Below are 14,229 nucleotides of genomic sequence, written 5' to 3'. Positions count from 1 at the left end.
TAAACATAAAAAAAATAAAAATAAAAATAAAAATAAAATCGTTTTATATGCACCATTTTTGAGTGCCTCGGATCTCTCTACTTTCTCATTATCTGGAATCCCAGCACCAAAGAGCACCAAAAAAAGGATTTACACCTTGCAGCACTCCAAACAAACCTGTTTTTTTTTTTTTTTTACTAGACTTTGAACAACATAATGTGTTGGAAAGAACACAAACTCTGTTTGTCCCTATCTGGACACAGTGATGTGTTGTTTTCAACACAGTCATTTTAAGAGTGTAGCCTACTATCCATCCTATTGGCTAAACAGATGTTCATATTAGTTAGTAGTTATAAAATATAGCTTCTACATTGGAAATGGTTTCTGTAGACAACATGTATTCTTGTGTTGAATTGATGTGATTGCAACAGTTTTCAAGGTAATCTAAAAGGGTAACAACAATTTAACACAAAGGCAAAATGTTGCTATTCGGTCTTATTTTCCAGTTACTGGGTTATTTTATGTTTAAAGTGACTTCAATCACACAAATCTTTGTCAGTTAAAACTTTAATCCATTTTAAAACATTGAATTCAGGCTCAGTTAGGTCATCATTACTTATTTTTTTGACATGTACAATAGTTTAGTAATCACAAATCGATGAAAAAACAAACATTAAACAAAAAAAATAAGTCATAAAAAATCTACAGGACTGTTATCAAAACAGCTGATGGGTGATAGTTCTTATTCACAATTAAGATCCACGTGGGCACAAGCGCCACGGCTCTATACAATTAAAAAATCTACAGAGACGAAGAAGAAAGAGTAAGAGAGAGAGAGAAGAGAGAGAGAGAGAGAGAGAGAAAATGTGTAAGGTATTACGAAAAAATGTAACCGTGTAGAAAACATTACGAAAAGGCAATTCTCATTTTTTTTTTAAAACCATGTAATTATTTTATGATCACCATCGTGCAACACCTGTTAATACGTTGTACATACGGTAGTATTACGAAGCAAAGATTGTCAGACTCTCACTGTTAGTGGTCTTACACTTGGTAACGAACGAATGACATTAAAATCATTACGGTGCTCACTTTTCTTCTTTTTTTTTTTTAAAGAAAAAAAAAAAGTCATAAGCACCCTTGAAATTCAATACAGCAGATTCTATTCTTGACAGGTCATCACTAGAGCATTACAGTGACATGATAGAGCCACAAGAGTTACGAGTGCATGTATTTTTTTTTCCACGTTTCTTTTTTATCAAGATTTTTGGGGCAGTTTAGAGGTGTCATGGAGGCGTTGTGTGTGTGGTGTTTTGCATTGTAAGAATAGGAATGAAGATGCGGTGTTACTTAATTAAACAAGGTGCAGTGTTGATGTTAGTGTCCGTGTGTGTATGCATATACAATTGTGTGTGTGTGTGTGTGTACCTGTATGTGTGTATTAGTAACTCTGTATAAGCATATAATACTGTGTGTATACATCCTTGCTTTTGTGAACCTGTGTGTATGTGTGTGTGTGTGTGTTTGTGTGTGTCTGTATGTGTGTGTATCTGCATGTGAAGATATGCAGAGCCCCTTTCTATTAGTGAGCATTACCCAAGTGCTGCGACCACTACCTGTTCATACTGTGAGAGAGTGAGAGAGATCAACACCAAACTAGCAACAGAAAAAAAGATGCAGATTCAATCCCTTCTCTTCCTTTAAATCTTTACACGGTCCAACCGCCTGGCTTCGTACCCCCACCCACCCGCCATATCTCCAACAGAAACCATCGTTCTCTTCGCTTCCAAATGTTTAGTTGTCTCTCCTCACTTCAATAGCCAGGTCAAACAGTTTGTGCTTTTTGAGCTGAAGGAGAGGCAAAAGAGAAAGCGTGAAAAAAAGAAAAAAATGTTAGTTCTTTTCTCATCACGGTCAGAGTTTTTCCCCCTTTCTTTGTAGGATTCCCTCTTGACCAGGTTTTGAGTTAGTCTTTATGTTCAGCTAGTCCTAGAAAATGGTGTGTGTGGGGGGGGGACAGCATTCTGGGTGAAAGGCTTGAGAAAGAAAAGAATGGGGATGTATGTGTGGTTCAATTTCCACTCCTTCATTCAATCACATCCCCGTTGTTCACGGCATCTCCTTCAGATTCCAGTCTGGGAGGCAATCCAACGTTACCGCTCCATCCGAGTCTCCATTCCGCTGTCTCGTGGAATAGGAAACGTGGTAAAATAACAAAACACTGAATTAAGATAAAGTGGTCTCGACGTTGTTTTCTCCATGTCTCCCCTGTATTGTTCCTTTTCCCCTCTCTTTGTCTTTTCTGATGCCAAGCGACGGGCCAATATACTTCAGCTTCAGGGAAAGATTTTACACGTGTGTGTGTGTGTGTGTGTGTGTGTGTGTGTGTGTGTGTGTGTTTCAGCTCATGTGTGCATGTGCTCAGAACAAAAACAGCAAAAAGCAATCCCCATTGCAAATCAGAGTAGAGTATTTCCTCTGTGCCCAATGCAGTTACTGCACACACACACACACATTAAGTATTTAGGTATGCTAGTTTTCCCCTTAAAAGAACCATTTCAAAACAAAACATGTACAGTATCAACACAGATCGGCACACCCGTTCTAGTCGTCTGCCAAGGCTTTGATAACAAGACTGATGTCCTTAAAATGAAGAAGAATGTCCTTAGACTGTTCATATAGTCTCTATACACAGACACAAGACTTAGGGAGGAGGAGAGGGGAGGGAGGGGGAGAGAAGAAGAGGAGGAGAGAAGGATGGGAGAAAAATAGAGGGAGGTAAAGAGGAAAGAGAAAGAGAGGAGGGAGGGAGGGATAGGCAGTGCACCGAAACGAGGGTAGTCTAATTCTCCATTATGCACCTATAAAAACACTTAGTATATACATTAGTATTGAGATTAATGTGCTGTGGCATACTGTTCCCTATGGACATACACACACACACACATACACACACACACACACACACACACAAACACACACACACACACACACACACACACACACACACACACACACACACACTATTCTATGTTATCCTGCTCTACTGTGTGTGTGTGTATACTTTAGTAACTGGGTGACCCGTGCTAGTCTAACTAGTACAGTCACCACCACACCACTCTCTCTCTCTCTCACACACACACACACACACACACGCACACGCACACAAAACAGAACATACACAAAGAGTGAATGGCTCAGATTGTCTATGGCTGTAGCTGAAGAGGGAATGGTTATCCGTGTACATGTGTGTATATGTGTGTGTGTGTGTGTGTGTGTGTGTGTGTGTGTGTGTGTGGTCTTATTTAAACATCCAGGTTGAGCGAGTGGTCCGTCGTTGTGTTCATCGTAGAGGGTGGAGGTAGTGGGTTTTTTTCCGTTGTTGTTTTATTTTTATTCCTGTAGGCTTTTAAGACCCAGTTTGAGATGGATTCGCTTGCTCCTTGCTCGTCTTCCAAGACTGTGGGCTATTGGCAGTGTTGGATCCAGATGGTGGTGCCGCGTCCTCCTCCAGCGGTGGCTGTGACTGCTGCTGGGCAGGTGTGCCATTAGTGGGGGCTCAACAGGACGCTTAATCGATCACAGAGAGCAAAATTTGATTTCAGGGGGACGGTTAGCGGACTAGCAGAGGCCAGAGTGGGAGCCGGGGGGCGGAGAGGATGATCACATCTGATCTCCGTTTTGTATTGATCTGCTGGGCTGCTATTTCCTGAAAGCCTTGTTGCGATGCTTGTGTCGGTTGTGAAATCACAAGAGAGCGTTGTCTTCTAAACACTCACTCTCTCTCGCTCTCTAGAGCTGAGATGACCGTAGAAGAACAATGCTTTCGGGAAAATACAGCTGTGTATGTATTCAAAGAAATATGTCAAAAATACTTGTAGGTACAGTAGCTGAGGTGTTAGCATGATTTAAAGGACAAGGGTGACGCCGATGACCGGCAGAATACATAGCTTAGCCGATGGACAAGAAATGGGCTTCAGGGGATTGCAGGGTTTGATTGGTATGATAAAGTATTATCATGTATCAATCTTTTTTTTTTCATTAAATGAATTGCAAGGACTTGGGGGGGGGGGGGGGGGGGGGTTCAAGATAACCAATTGATTGTGCAGGGTTACTTTGGGTATTTTGGGGATATCCAATGGATAGGAGAGAGACACTTTGGTTTTTCTTAGGATTATCAATCAATTGTAGAGAATTTCTTTTGCGCATTTCAAGTTGAAACTTCAAGTTCAAACATCAGTTTGTTTTTCAGGATGACTAATGGATTACAGAGATCGATTACAATGTTTGTTTTGTGGCAATTTTAATTTGGCCTACTAACATACCTTGTTAGGATGACTAATGGATCTCAGAGACACTTTTTTTTTGGGGGGGGGGGGGGGGTTAACCACTGGGCTGAGTGTGTGCCCCAGGCCTGACCAGTAGATGCCAGAGTATTGGATTGGGCTTTGTGGGTTGTCCCCAGGTGTGCATGATTACCCCATGGATGACCCAACAGATGGCCAAGTTATGGATTAAGCCTTAAGACTCGTGAATTACGGCATTAAGAGGTTCCCTCCCAGGGATGATCGAAAGATGTCAGACTTGTGTTTTTGCATATTGAAGGGGTTATCATCAGAGGTGAGGAGGGTTAATCCCAGGGGTGACCAGTAGATGCCAGAGCAGTGGGTAGGTTGCTGTGTTGAGTTGAGCTGAGTTGCATTGCGTTGTGGTCCCTTGAGGGGGGCAGGTAGAGTGTGTTAGTGTATGGGGGAATGTGGCCGGTGGATGGTGGAGGCTATTCCCAGGGGTGACTCCTAGATACCAGAGCAGTGGATGGGTTGTTGAGTTGAGTTGAATTGCAGTCCCTTTACAGGGGGCAGGTAGAGTGCGTTAGTGTATGGAGGAATGTGGCCGGTGGATAGCGGAGGCTATTCCCAGGGGTGACTTGTAGATACCAGAGTAGTGGATGGGTTGTTGAGTTGAGTTGAGTTGAGTTGAGTTGAGTTGAGTTGAGTTGAGGTCCCTTGTGGGGGGGTGGGGGGTGCAAGTAGAGTGTGTTAGTGTATGGAGGAATGTGGCCGGTGGATGGCGGAGTTGGGCCGACTGTTGGGGGCGGAGCGGCTGTGGGCCTCAGGGCGGAGGTGGGGGTCGGCACGGAGGTGGGAGTCGGGACGGGAGTTGGGGTGCTGGTGCTGGTGCTGGTCTGCTCGGCCACCGGGGGTCTGTTGTTGTTGTTGTTGTTGTTGTTGCTGGTCGGGACGGCTGTTGGCCAGGTACTTCGCCCTCATGCTTGAGGTGTACTGCGGAGAGAAAGAGAGAGAGAGGGATGGAGGGAGAGAGAGAGAGAGAGAGAGATGGGGGATGGGGTGAGAATAGGTAGAGAGCAGTAAAGACAGATAGAGAGAGAAATGGGAAGACAGAGAGAGGTTACATTAAAGTGGATTAAGAAGGCAAGAGGTTTTGAAGAATGAGAGAGAGAGAGAGAGAGAGAGAGAGAGAGAGGTGGAAGACAAGAATAGAGAGAAGAGATAAGGAAGAGGAGATTGGAAGATGGAAGAGATTGAGACAGAGAGGGAGAAAAGGGAGGGAGGGAGGAAAAACACATGTTAAAAAGAAAGAAAGAAAGAAAGAGAGGGGGGGAGAATGATAAAGAGACAAAAAAACAGGGAGAGAGGCTAAACAACAGATGTACTATACTGGCAAAAGCAAAACTTCCCAGAGTTCAGGAAGAGTGAAAAAGAGAAATAATTATGTTGATTTGTACTGAGCTAGGTAGACGTATTGTCTTGTCACCACAAGAGGGTGCTGTTTCTATGTGTTCCAGATATCAGCAGCTACAGAGGTTAAAGCTTTGGCCACAAGTAGATCAGTGTTGCGTGTTTGCATGTTGCTATAGTGATTAGAATATTGTAGAGAGGAGAGCTCAACCAGCTACAAAAAGTAGATTATTTGTGTTTATTTTTTATTTCCAAAGTGTACAATGAATGTAACCTTCAAATTGTGTTCTATCATTGCTCTGAACGAACCTCTCAAGTCTAGAAGCATGCATGTGTGTGTGTCTGTGCGCATGTGAATGTGTGCAAATATGCAAAACAAACAGGTACTTTTAAGGCTATGAGGGTAAGGGGAAAAGAGTCCACAAACGACATATACATACAACACATAACAAACACCACAAACACACATACGAACAACAGTTGATGAGTCATTTGGACAGCCTGATGTTGTTAAACAAGATTAGCTTAGGGGGTGGCCTTGCAAAGGCCAACAAGGAAAGCGTTGGGTGGGTGATGTTACAGAGGCTTATTATGAAGCAGGGCATCGGTTATCAAAATGACCTGGAAGTGATAGCGGCTGAAGCACAGCATGAGGTCAAACATGTTTTTAGTTCCTGGGGTGAATTAAAAAAAAAAAAAAAAAAAAAAAACTACACATACATATACAGCGTAACTCATAACAGCCTCCAGGAAGAATGACAAACGAAGCCGGGGGGTGGGGGGGTGAAGCAAAATGCCTCTTAGAAGCAGGAAGCACACAGTTACACTGCAGGACTAGACTACATGAATAAGGACTGGGGGGGTTGCTTCACACCATGGGCTGTACCAAAGTGGCATGTGGGGGTGGATGGTAGGGGAGGGAGGGGGGGGGCAGCGACAGGGGCTGAGTTCACAGAACAGTAAAGACAAACATGCTGGAGGGGTAGAGGGGGTAATGTTGGGAGGAGGAGGAGGAGGAGGAGGAGGAGGAGGAGGGAAGAAATTGCAAATTTGTTGCCATAGCTACGAACAAGAGGTGCAGAGCACATCATCCCGTGGAATCGTTCGGTCTTGGAGAAGAAGCCGAATTCCGCAGAGAGGCACAAACAAAAAAACAGAGGCGACCATAACCACGGAATCAAGGCCCCAGACAAGTCTGATGTGAACATGTGGTCTCTCTTGCATTTCTGTCATTCGCTCAAGAGGGAAACTGGTGTTGGATTATATATTATTCTTTTCTTTCGCTTTCGTGCTTTAGCACTGTATCATTATCATTTTATCATATACACATGCGCACAGCAAAAAAAATAAAAAATCAAAACAAACCAACCAGAGATGCCTCCTCTTATCCCTTCAAGTCCTTCAACGGACATTGCAAAATGAAGGTGTGAAGAATTTCCCTTTTGCATGCTGTAACCCCCCATTAAAAAAAGAAAAAGGATATTATAATGGCAGCTGTTGGGGTGGGTACTTGGGGGGGGGGGCGGGGGAAGTAGGATGAAGAGGGGATTGAAGAATAGAACTGAAACAACGGAAAGGAGGAAGGAGGGATTCGTGCGCGACATGACAAGACGCCCGCTAAAAGGTGAAATGTCCCCCAAAATGTTCCTTGGGTGGGTGGCGGGGAGGGGCGGCTTCATGCAGTCTTCATGCATTTTTTTCCCCCATCAGCCACCTCTCCGGTCGCTCACAGGAAGTGTTGACGACAGAGAGCTGTGATTGGCTCGGGAAGTGATTGACTACTTCTTAGACCAATTGCGGAGAAGAGCTGTGTCCTCAGTCAACAGCCTTCTCTCATAGATAAGATCCTGTGTGTATGAATGTCCAGGCTGCCAAAATGACCGTAGATGGGGGGTACCCTCTGTGAAGTGGTAACTCACTGTGTCAAATTTTTCGTCAAATAATTTTGTGTGATTGGTGGTGTATTTGACGGCGAGTTATGTGTGAAGAGTTTACAGGGTTCTAGAATTCTATTAGAATTTTTTTGCAGAGTTGTATTTGTGTTGTGGGTTTGGTGGGTGGAAATGTCAAACAGTTGTAGTAAAAAATAAGGTAAAAACATACCCTTAAAATAGGGTTCTATATTAAGATGAATTTATGTAGAAAGTAATATATTATATGCAATAATAAAAATAAATAAATCATAGTTATAAAAATATTTAAAAAATGTAACCACAAAACAAGAATACACCGTAAAATGTACCCACAGAACCATAATGTCCCAGTAACGCAATAACGCTCCTACACACAATGTACCCATAAACCAGGAAGCAGGAATGCACAATTTATCTGTAGCCAGGTTTCCTAAAGGTGAATGGAGTGTGTGCTTCACTAGGGGTGGCTGTGTGTGTGTGTGTGTGTGTGTCCACTCAAAAACAGTGTAGAGCTCACTTCACGGAGGGTTGCGATGAATAGTGTAGTGTTTGTGTGAGTGTGTTGTGCGTGCCTGTGTGTGTGTGAGTTTGTGTGTGTTTGTGTGTATATAGCATATGAGTGTGTGTGTGTGTGTGTGTGTATAGCGTGTATGTGCGTTGTGTCCACTCAACAACAGGAAGTGAGCGAAGTGTGCACTTACAGAGGGCGGAGGGGACTCCCTGCCAATCAGAGGAGTGTTCTCGCAGCGCGGGTTCTGAAAGTTAGCGTTCTGGCTCCTGCGTCACAAATGAGAGACGGTGGTTACACTGGCTCCCGTCTCACCGGGTCGACTCGAGGGGAGGGCAGGGCAGGGGGGAGCTCTACCCTCCCAAAACAGCTGGTAACCCACATAGTAGGGGGGATGGTGCATGTTGTTTACCTAATGTCCTCACTCTAGATTGCTCTAATTTCCTGCTTAGGCTTTTTTTTATGGTATATGTTAATACATACCATATGTGTGTTATATATTTTTCAATGATATGTTGGAAAGTTATGTGAAAGTATTATGTGTTGAAGTGTTGTGTGAAAGTATGTTGAAGGGTTAAAGTTATTTTTTTTATGTTGAGAAAAGGGTAGTAAACCCTTATTTGTCAGTTAGTATGACTCTGAGCATATGGAGTTTCCTGATCCCTCCTCTCAGAACCGGACTCTGATTAAAAACAAGGGTTGACTACATCTTAACTACCTTAGTGAAATGATTGACTGCTTGATCATGCAATGGAGTTTATGCTCGTGGGATGGTCTAATGCATTCCTCTACCACTGTTATGTGTTATGTGTCTAAAAGGGTCCACTTAACACTAGCAAGTGCTCATCAATGTGTGGTTGGTTTGTATGATGATGATTCTTTGGTTATTTATGTAGGCTAGGCTATATCAGTGGCATGGGCAGGTTATGGCACCCTCAATTAGCAAAGTTAATGTCCTTTGTGAAGGAGGTTAGAGCTACACAGTTAGCCTACATCTCTTAGCGAGATGGTCTCATTACATGTATTTGCTTCATAGGACAAGTCTGAATTTACATGTAATACTAGCACAAGTATTAATACACTAAGATGAGCTAACTGTTTACTGCTAAATGGATCTGGGTAATTATCATCGCTAATAAAGAGGTATATTAGGTGGAATGTACTGTATGATCAGTATTAGATTCATGATTTTAATAATAACATTTGTAACGACCACTGTTAGAAAATAACATGACTTAGAAGTGTAATGATATGTACAATGAAAATCTCCATGCAGTACTAGCTGTTAGCTCATGCTAATGCCATGTGTGAATAGCCTAGCATTTACTGTTAATGGTGCACTGTGATGTTCTCACTTCATGCATGGTAAGTGGTTAGCACCAATGTTAACTAAACCCATGTTTTTAAGCTTCGTACTTATTGCCTAGCAGCAGGTTGATTCATATAAATGTCTATGTTTGACCATGCAGTACTGCTAAATAGCATTAGCTAAACTTAGGCGTGTTTTATCAATGCCTAGCATACTCTTAGTGCCTTGATTTACGGGGACATTGAGGGGGTGCTTTAGGCTAGCATAAATCCGCTAATCCTTGTCCAGTCATGCAGCATTGTAGATATATAGATACACATAGCGTTAGCGTTGCGCTACACTCACATGTACTCGGTTACGGGCGCGTTGCTGACGGTGTGAGCCGCGGCCGGGAGGCTAGCCTCGCTACCGTACGTGCTGCTGCCGCAGCTGTACAGGCTGGGCATGTGCACGCGGTACAGGTTATCGTGAGGCTGCCGTGAGCCGTGGGCCGCAGAAGACTCGTCACCGTCATCGTCCTCACTCCTTCGGAAGTCGAGGGGGGTCGGGGGTCGGGGGTGGTTGGGGAGAGGGTGGAGGAAGGGGGAATTACGGGGGTGGGGGTGGGGTGAGGTGAGGTTGGGGGGTAGGTGAGGGAGGGGGAAATAGAAGAGTGAGATAACATCCATGCTAACCAATCCACCAGCTAACCCACCAGTTACGTCACGGCTCTTCTCCAAATCCAGCGCTAGCTCTTACGATCTGGTTGGTCTTCACATCTCTTCACTTTCTCAACACACGCACACACTCTTTCAAACACGTTTCAGACAGACCACTACAACAAACTACAGGCCAACTGATAGTCACAGAGACAAGTGTCATTCAACATGGGTTCATTGTGGATTGAATGTGGGTTCAACGTGGATTGTATGTGGGTTCAATGTGGTCTATATTTTTGGACAACTTACAGTAGAACATGAAACACATATCAAATTCCCCAGCTTGCTTGCTAACTAAAAAAAGAAAAGAATAGAAATAGGCATAAAATAGACACTTAAATGCCTATTTAAATCTTTCAACCTTTAAATCTTTGTTGTTGGCCTGCTGCTTGTCTGCAAGCTCGAAAGGCCAGATATAAAGATGAGATAAAAATGAGAGCAGCTTCTGGGGTCCTCCAAATTGATTGTCTTGTTGTCAAGAGACATTTGTCCTCTGGACTACAAATTGGCTTTAACCATGAAAGATTCATTCAACCCCAAAAGTACATCATAAAACTTAAGTGATTAATTTAGAAAAAGAAAATAAAGAAAACTGGGTCACAGTGGACTAAAATAAATATTTAAAGATGTTTGTCGTCACATTGGCTATTCGAAGGGGCAGAATTCATCTTTAGTCCCAACAGCTATCGATATCTTCAAAAATTCTCTCAACCTCTTTCTCTCTCTCACCATGCATCCACATGATCTGTAGAAAATGACTCAAGACTGATTCCTCTGTAAGGGAGATCACAATAGGACAAATATTCAGAGATGCAGGCATTTTTTCCTAAGAGTACGTCAGTTCATGCATCTAAACGATGAGTGATTTTTTTTTGTGAAGGGGATGGGGAGGTAGAGGGGGTTAAGATTACCATGAGACACCACAAGAAAAACAAAAAAGTTACGACTCAAAAATCTGTTTTGGCCAAAAATGACCAAAAAGAAAGGTCCATGATCGCCAAAGAAAGAAAGAAAGAAAAAAAAGAAATGTATACCAAAAGAAACTATATGTGCACAGATCATTCTGAATGGAACAGATTTGGATGCCACCTGATTTCTATATAAAACGGCTGTCTAGAGTAATTGTGATCCTCTTTCCTCTTTCATCATCTACTACTATATCTACATCTACATCAATACAAAATAAATTACATTAAAAAAAAAACAATCCACTTTTCAAACCAGTCTGAAAGGTGCTATATTGAGTTTTTTTGTAATGACAAAAGGAGGATAGATAAAGAAAACTATAGATATACTGTAGCAACAAAATGTGAAATAAAAACGTTCTGTGTCAACAACATCAATTGCTGTGTAGCCCACTGTATCCACTGAAGTTAGCGTGCGAACGAGCTAGCTCTGGGCTAGCCCTCATGTAACACCACATATGCCACCGAATACTACTGTCATTTCCCGACTATTAGCCGTGGCTTATACTGTACATTTCTTCAGCTATGAGGTTAATACAGGGGACAGTTAATATGGTGTTAATATGGTATTGTTTCTTTTAACTTGCATAAAACAATGCGGCTTATATGAAGGAAATTACTGTATGCAAATTAATGGAAGGCTGTGTGGCTGTTTTCAAAACAAACTGAACCTTACAGAATTCTCAAAATACCACCCAGTCCTAGTGGTTTTGCTCCCTTCATTGAAAGGTCACCTGTAGCAAATGAAGTGGGTTGCCAAGGTCCTTTGCCAGTAACTCATGTACTGTAATGTCATAACATTACGTTGCTGTATAAGAACACTAGATGGCAGCAGTGGTCTAACTGCTAGGAGATCGAAAGCCAACTGGTGGCTGAAAGCAAAGCCTTATATTCTTCACGACTCTCCAAACCTGACTCTCACACGCAAACACACATACAAACTCGCTCACTCACAGGATAAGTGATTTCATGACATGAAATCCCTGTAATTGCACTACTATACTAAAACAGTTGGTCCGTACTGTATATCTTAAGGGGCCAGTTCAACTGTAGCATTATGATGGCATCTCTAATGCACCACTGATCACATGCTTCTTTTGCTCTGTGTGTCGTTCACAAGGATGTTAGTCTTATGAAGCGTGTTGGTGTTTCATGGAGTCACAATGGACCTGCTCCAGCCATTTGTTTCTCCTCGTTCCAGTCACTACTCCGTTTCGTTAGAGTCACGTCCCCAACAATCCGGGCCGGTCTGGCCAAATACGGGCAAATTTAATCAAAAAGCAGATTTTCTCTTTTTTTTTTTCTTTTTCTTTTTCACGGAAATTATCTGCGGGGGGTGTTCCAAATCAGGGAGACAAGAGGGATGAGGGGGGTGTGGTGGGGAAACAAGAAACACGACAAGAAAAAACAAAAACAACAACAAAAAATGACCATGAAATAAAAAAAACGAACAATAAATAAACAAATAAAACATGACGATAACAACAGAAACAGACAAAACATCTGTGTGATTTGATGTTCGTCGGGCACACAAAAGTGAGGCACGGACTGACCAACAGGACAAGACGTACAGTAACAGGACAACAACAGACACAAGTTTGGCTGCAACACTCCTCAGAGACTAGAGAGACCTCCTCTGGCTTCCAGTGAACTTCTGCACCTCTTCACACCAAATCATCTCACCAACAGTCTGGACTCTTATTTTGAATTTAAGGAGTCGTGTGTGTGTGTGTAAGACAGAGAGCCAATAGAATGACTGCCCAGAGATGGAACAGCAACATCTATACTGCAGTCTACACCTTTCATAAGTTCCTGGGCAATAACCTGAACATTAAGGATGTTAAAGCCACATATTTCAGACTAGAACTTTAATTAATGGACTGTGTGGAATGTGGATTAACATGTGGATTGTACATTTATGGAATACATAAATAGATAGAGATAGATAGATAGATAGATAGATAGATAGATAGATAGATAGATAGATAGATAGATAGATAATTAAATAAAATAGAGGTTTGCCAGAGGAGGTCTCTGCTAGTCTCTGACAGGTGCAAAGTGTGGGTGGCTGGTTCCTTGAACTCTGTGTGTGGGGCCTGCCAGCCACCAGCGTGACCTTTTGACCCCTGACCCCTGACCTTGAGGCCTCACCTTTTGCCCTGCCAGGTGTGCGGCACGCTGCAGACGATGGAGCTGAACATGAGCGCGGTGACGAAGGAGAAGAGCACCAGGTAGATGAGGCCCTCCACGCCATCATAGCAGAGACCAGTCAGCGCCTGGACATAGTCCTGTAGAGAGAGAGAGAGAGGGATGAGAGAGGGAGGGAGAGAGGGAGAGAGAGAGAGGGATGAGGGGTGGAGAGAGAGAGTGAGAATGAGAGGGATGAAGAGAGGGATGAGGGAGGGAGGGAGAGAGAGAGAGAGAGAGAGAGAGAGAGAGAGAGAGGGATGAGGGGTGGAGAGAGAGAGTGAGAATGAGAGGGATGAAGAGAGGGATGAGGGAGGGAGGGAGGGAGAGAGAGAGAGAGAGAGATGAAGAGAGGGATGAGGGGTGGAGAGAGAGAGTGAGAATGAGAGGGATGAAGAGAGGGATGAGGGAGGGAGCGAGAGAAAGAGGGGGATGAGGGATGGAGAGAGTGAAAGAAGAAGAGAGAGGGGTATGAGGGTGGGATGAAGGAGGGAGAGAGAGAGGGGGGGTGAAGAGAGGGGGGGAGGAAGAAAGAAGGAGTAAAAGAGAGAAAAATGGCAAGGGAGAAAGGATGTAATTGTAGATGGAGTTTGGGAGAGGAAGTAAGAGAGAGAGAGAGAAAGAGAGAGTGCAAATGAGGGAGGGAGTGAGAGAGAAAGAGAGAGAGCAAATGAGGGAGGGAGATGAACAGAGAACAATTGTGAGCAAGTGCCATGGTGGTGAAAAAGATAAAAAGAGAAGGATGGAAGGAGGGAGGGAGGGAGGGAGGGAGGAAGTCTTAAAGAGTTCTTTCCAGTGGAGGAGTGATGGATCTGGAGAGGAAACTTGCTCTGCTCCCTGCACATGTAAGCAGTGAGGGGCTGCTTTATGCCTACATGAAAGGCCTGCAAATGACTGTAATTACTTCAGGAAACAGAGAGGAGGGTGTGTGTGTGTGTGTGTGTGTGTGTGTGTGTGTGCTTGTGTGCCTC

At 43.4% G+C, this 14,229-nt stretch overlaps 1 protein-coding gene across 1 annotated transcript in view; it reads right to left on the bottom strand.

The window, feature by feature from the left end:
- Window positions 1-530: 530 nt before the first annotated feature.
- ttyh3b (tweety family member 3b) overlaps window positions 531-14,229 on the bottom strand; it is a 59,206-nt gene continuing 45,507 nt past the window's right edge. Inside the window, exons 11-15 of the mRNA XM_062543762.1 lie at window positions 13,223-13,359; window positions 9,754-9,933; window positions 8,293-8,368; window positions 5,210-5,261; window positions 531-5,137 (exon numbers count right to left, since the gene is read on the bottom strand). Coding sequence (XP_062399746.1) covers window positions 5,019-5,137; window positions 5,210-5,261; window positions 8,293-8,368; window positions 9,754-9,933; window positions 13,223-13,359 — 564 coding nt within the window. The 3' untranslated portion in view covers window positions 531-5,018. The remainder of the gene's footprint in view (window positions 5,138-5,209; window positions 5,262-8,292; window positions 8,369-9,753; window positions 9,934-13,222; window positions 13,360-14,229) is intronic.

The sequence above is a fragment of the Sardina pilchardus genome, chromosome 1, assembly GCF_963854185.1.
Source record: "Sardina pilchardus chromosome 1, fSarPil1.1, whole genome shotgun sequence".
In the NCBI taxonomy this organism is placed as follows: domain Eukaryota; kingdom Metazoa; phylum Chordata; class Actinopteri; order Clupeiformes; family Clupeidae; genus Sardina; species Sardina pilchardus.
The sequence above is the reverse complement of the archived record's forward strand: the minus strand, read 5'-3'. Positions and strand labels throughout refer to the sequence as shown.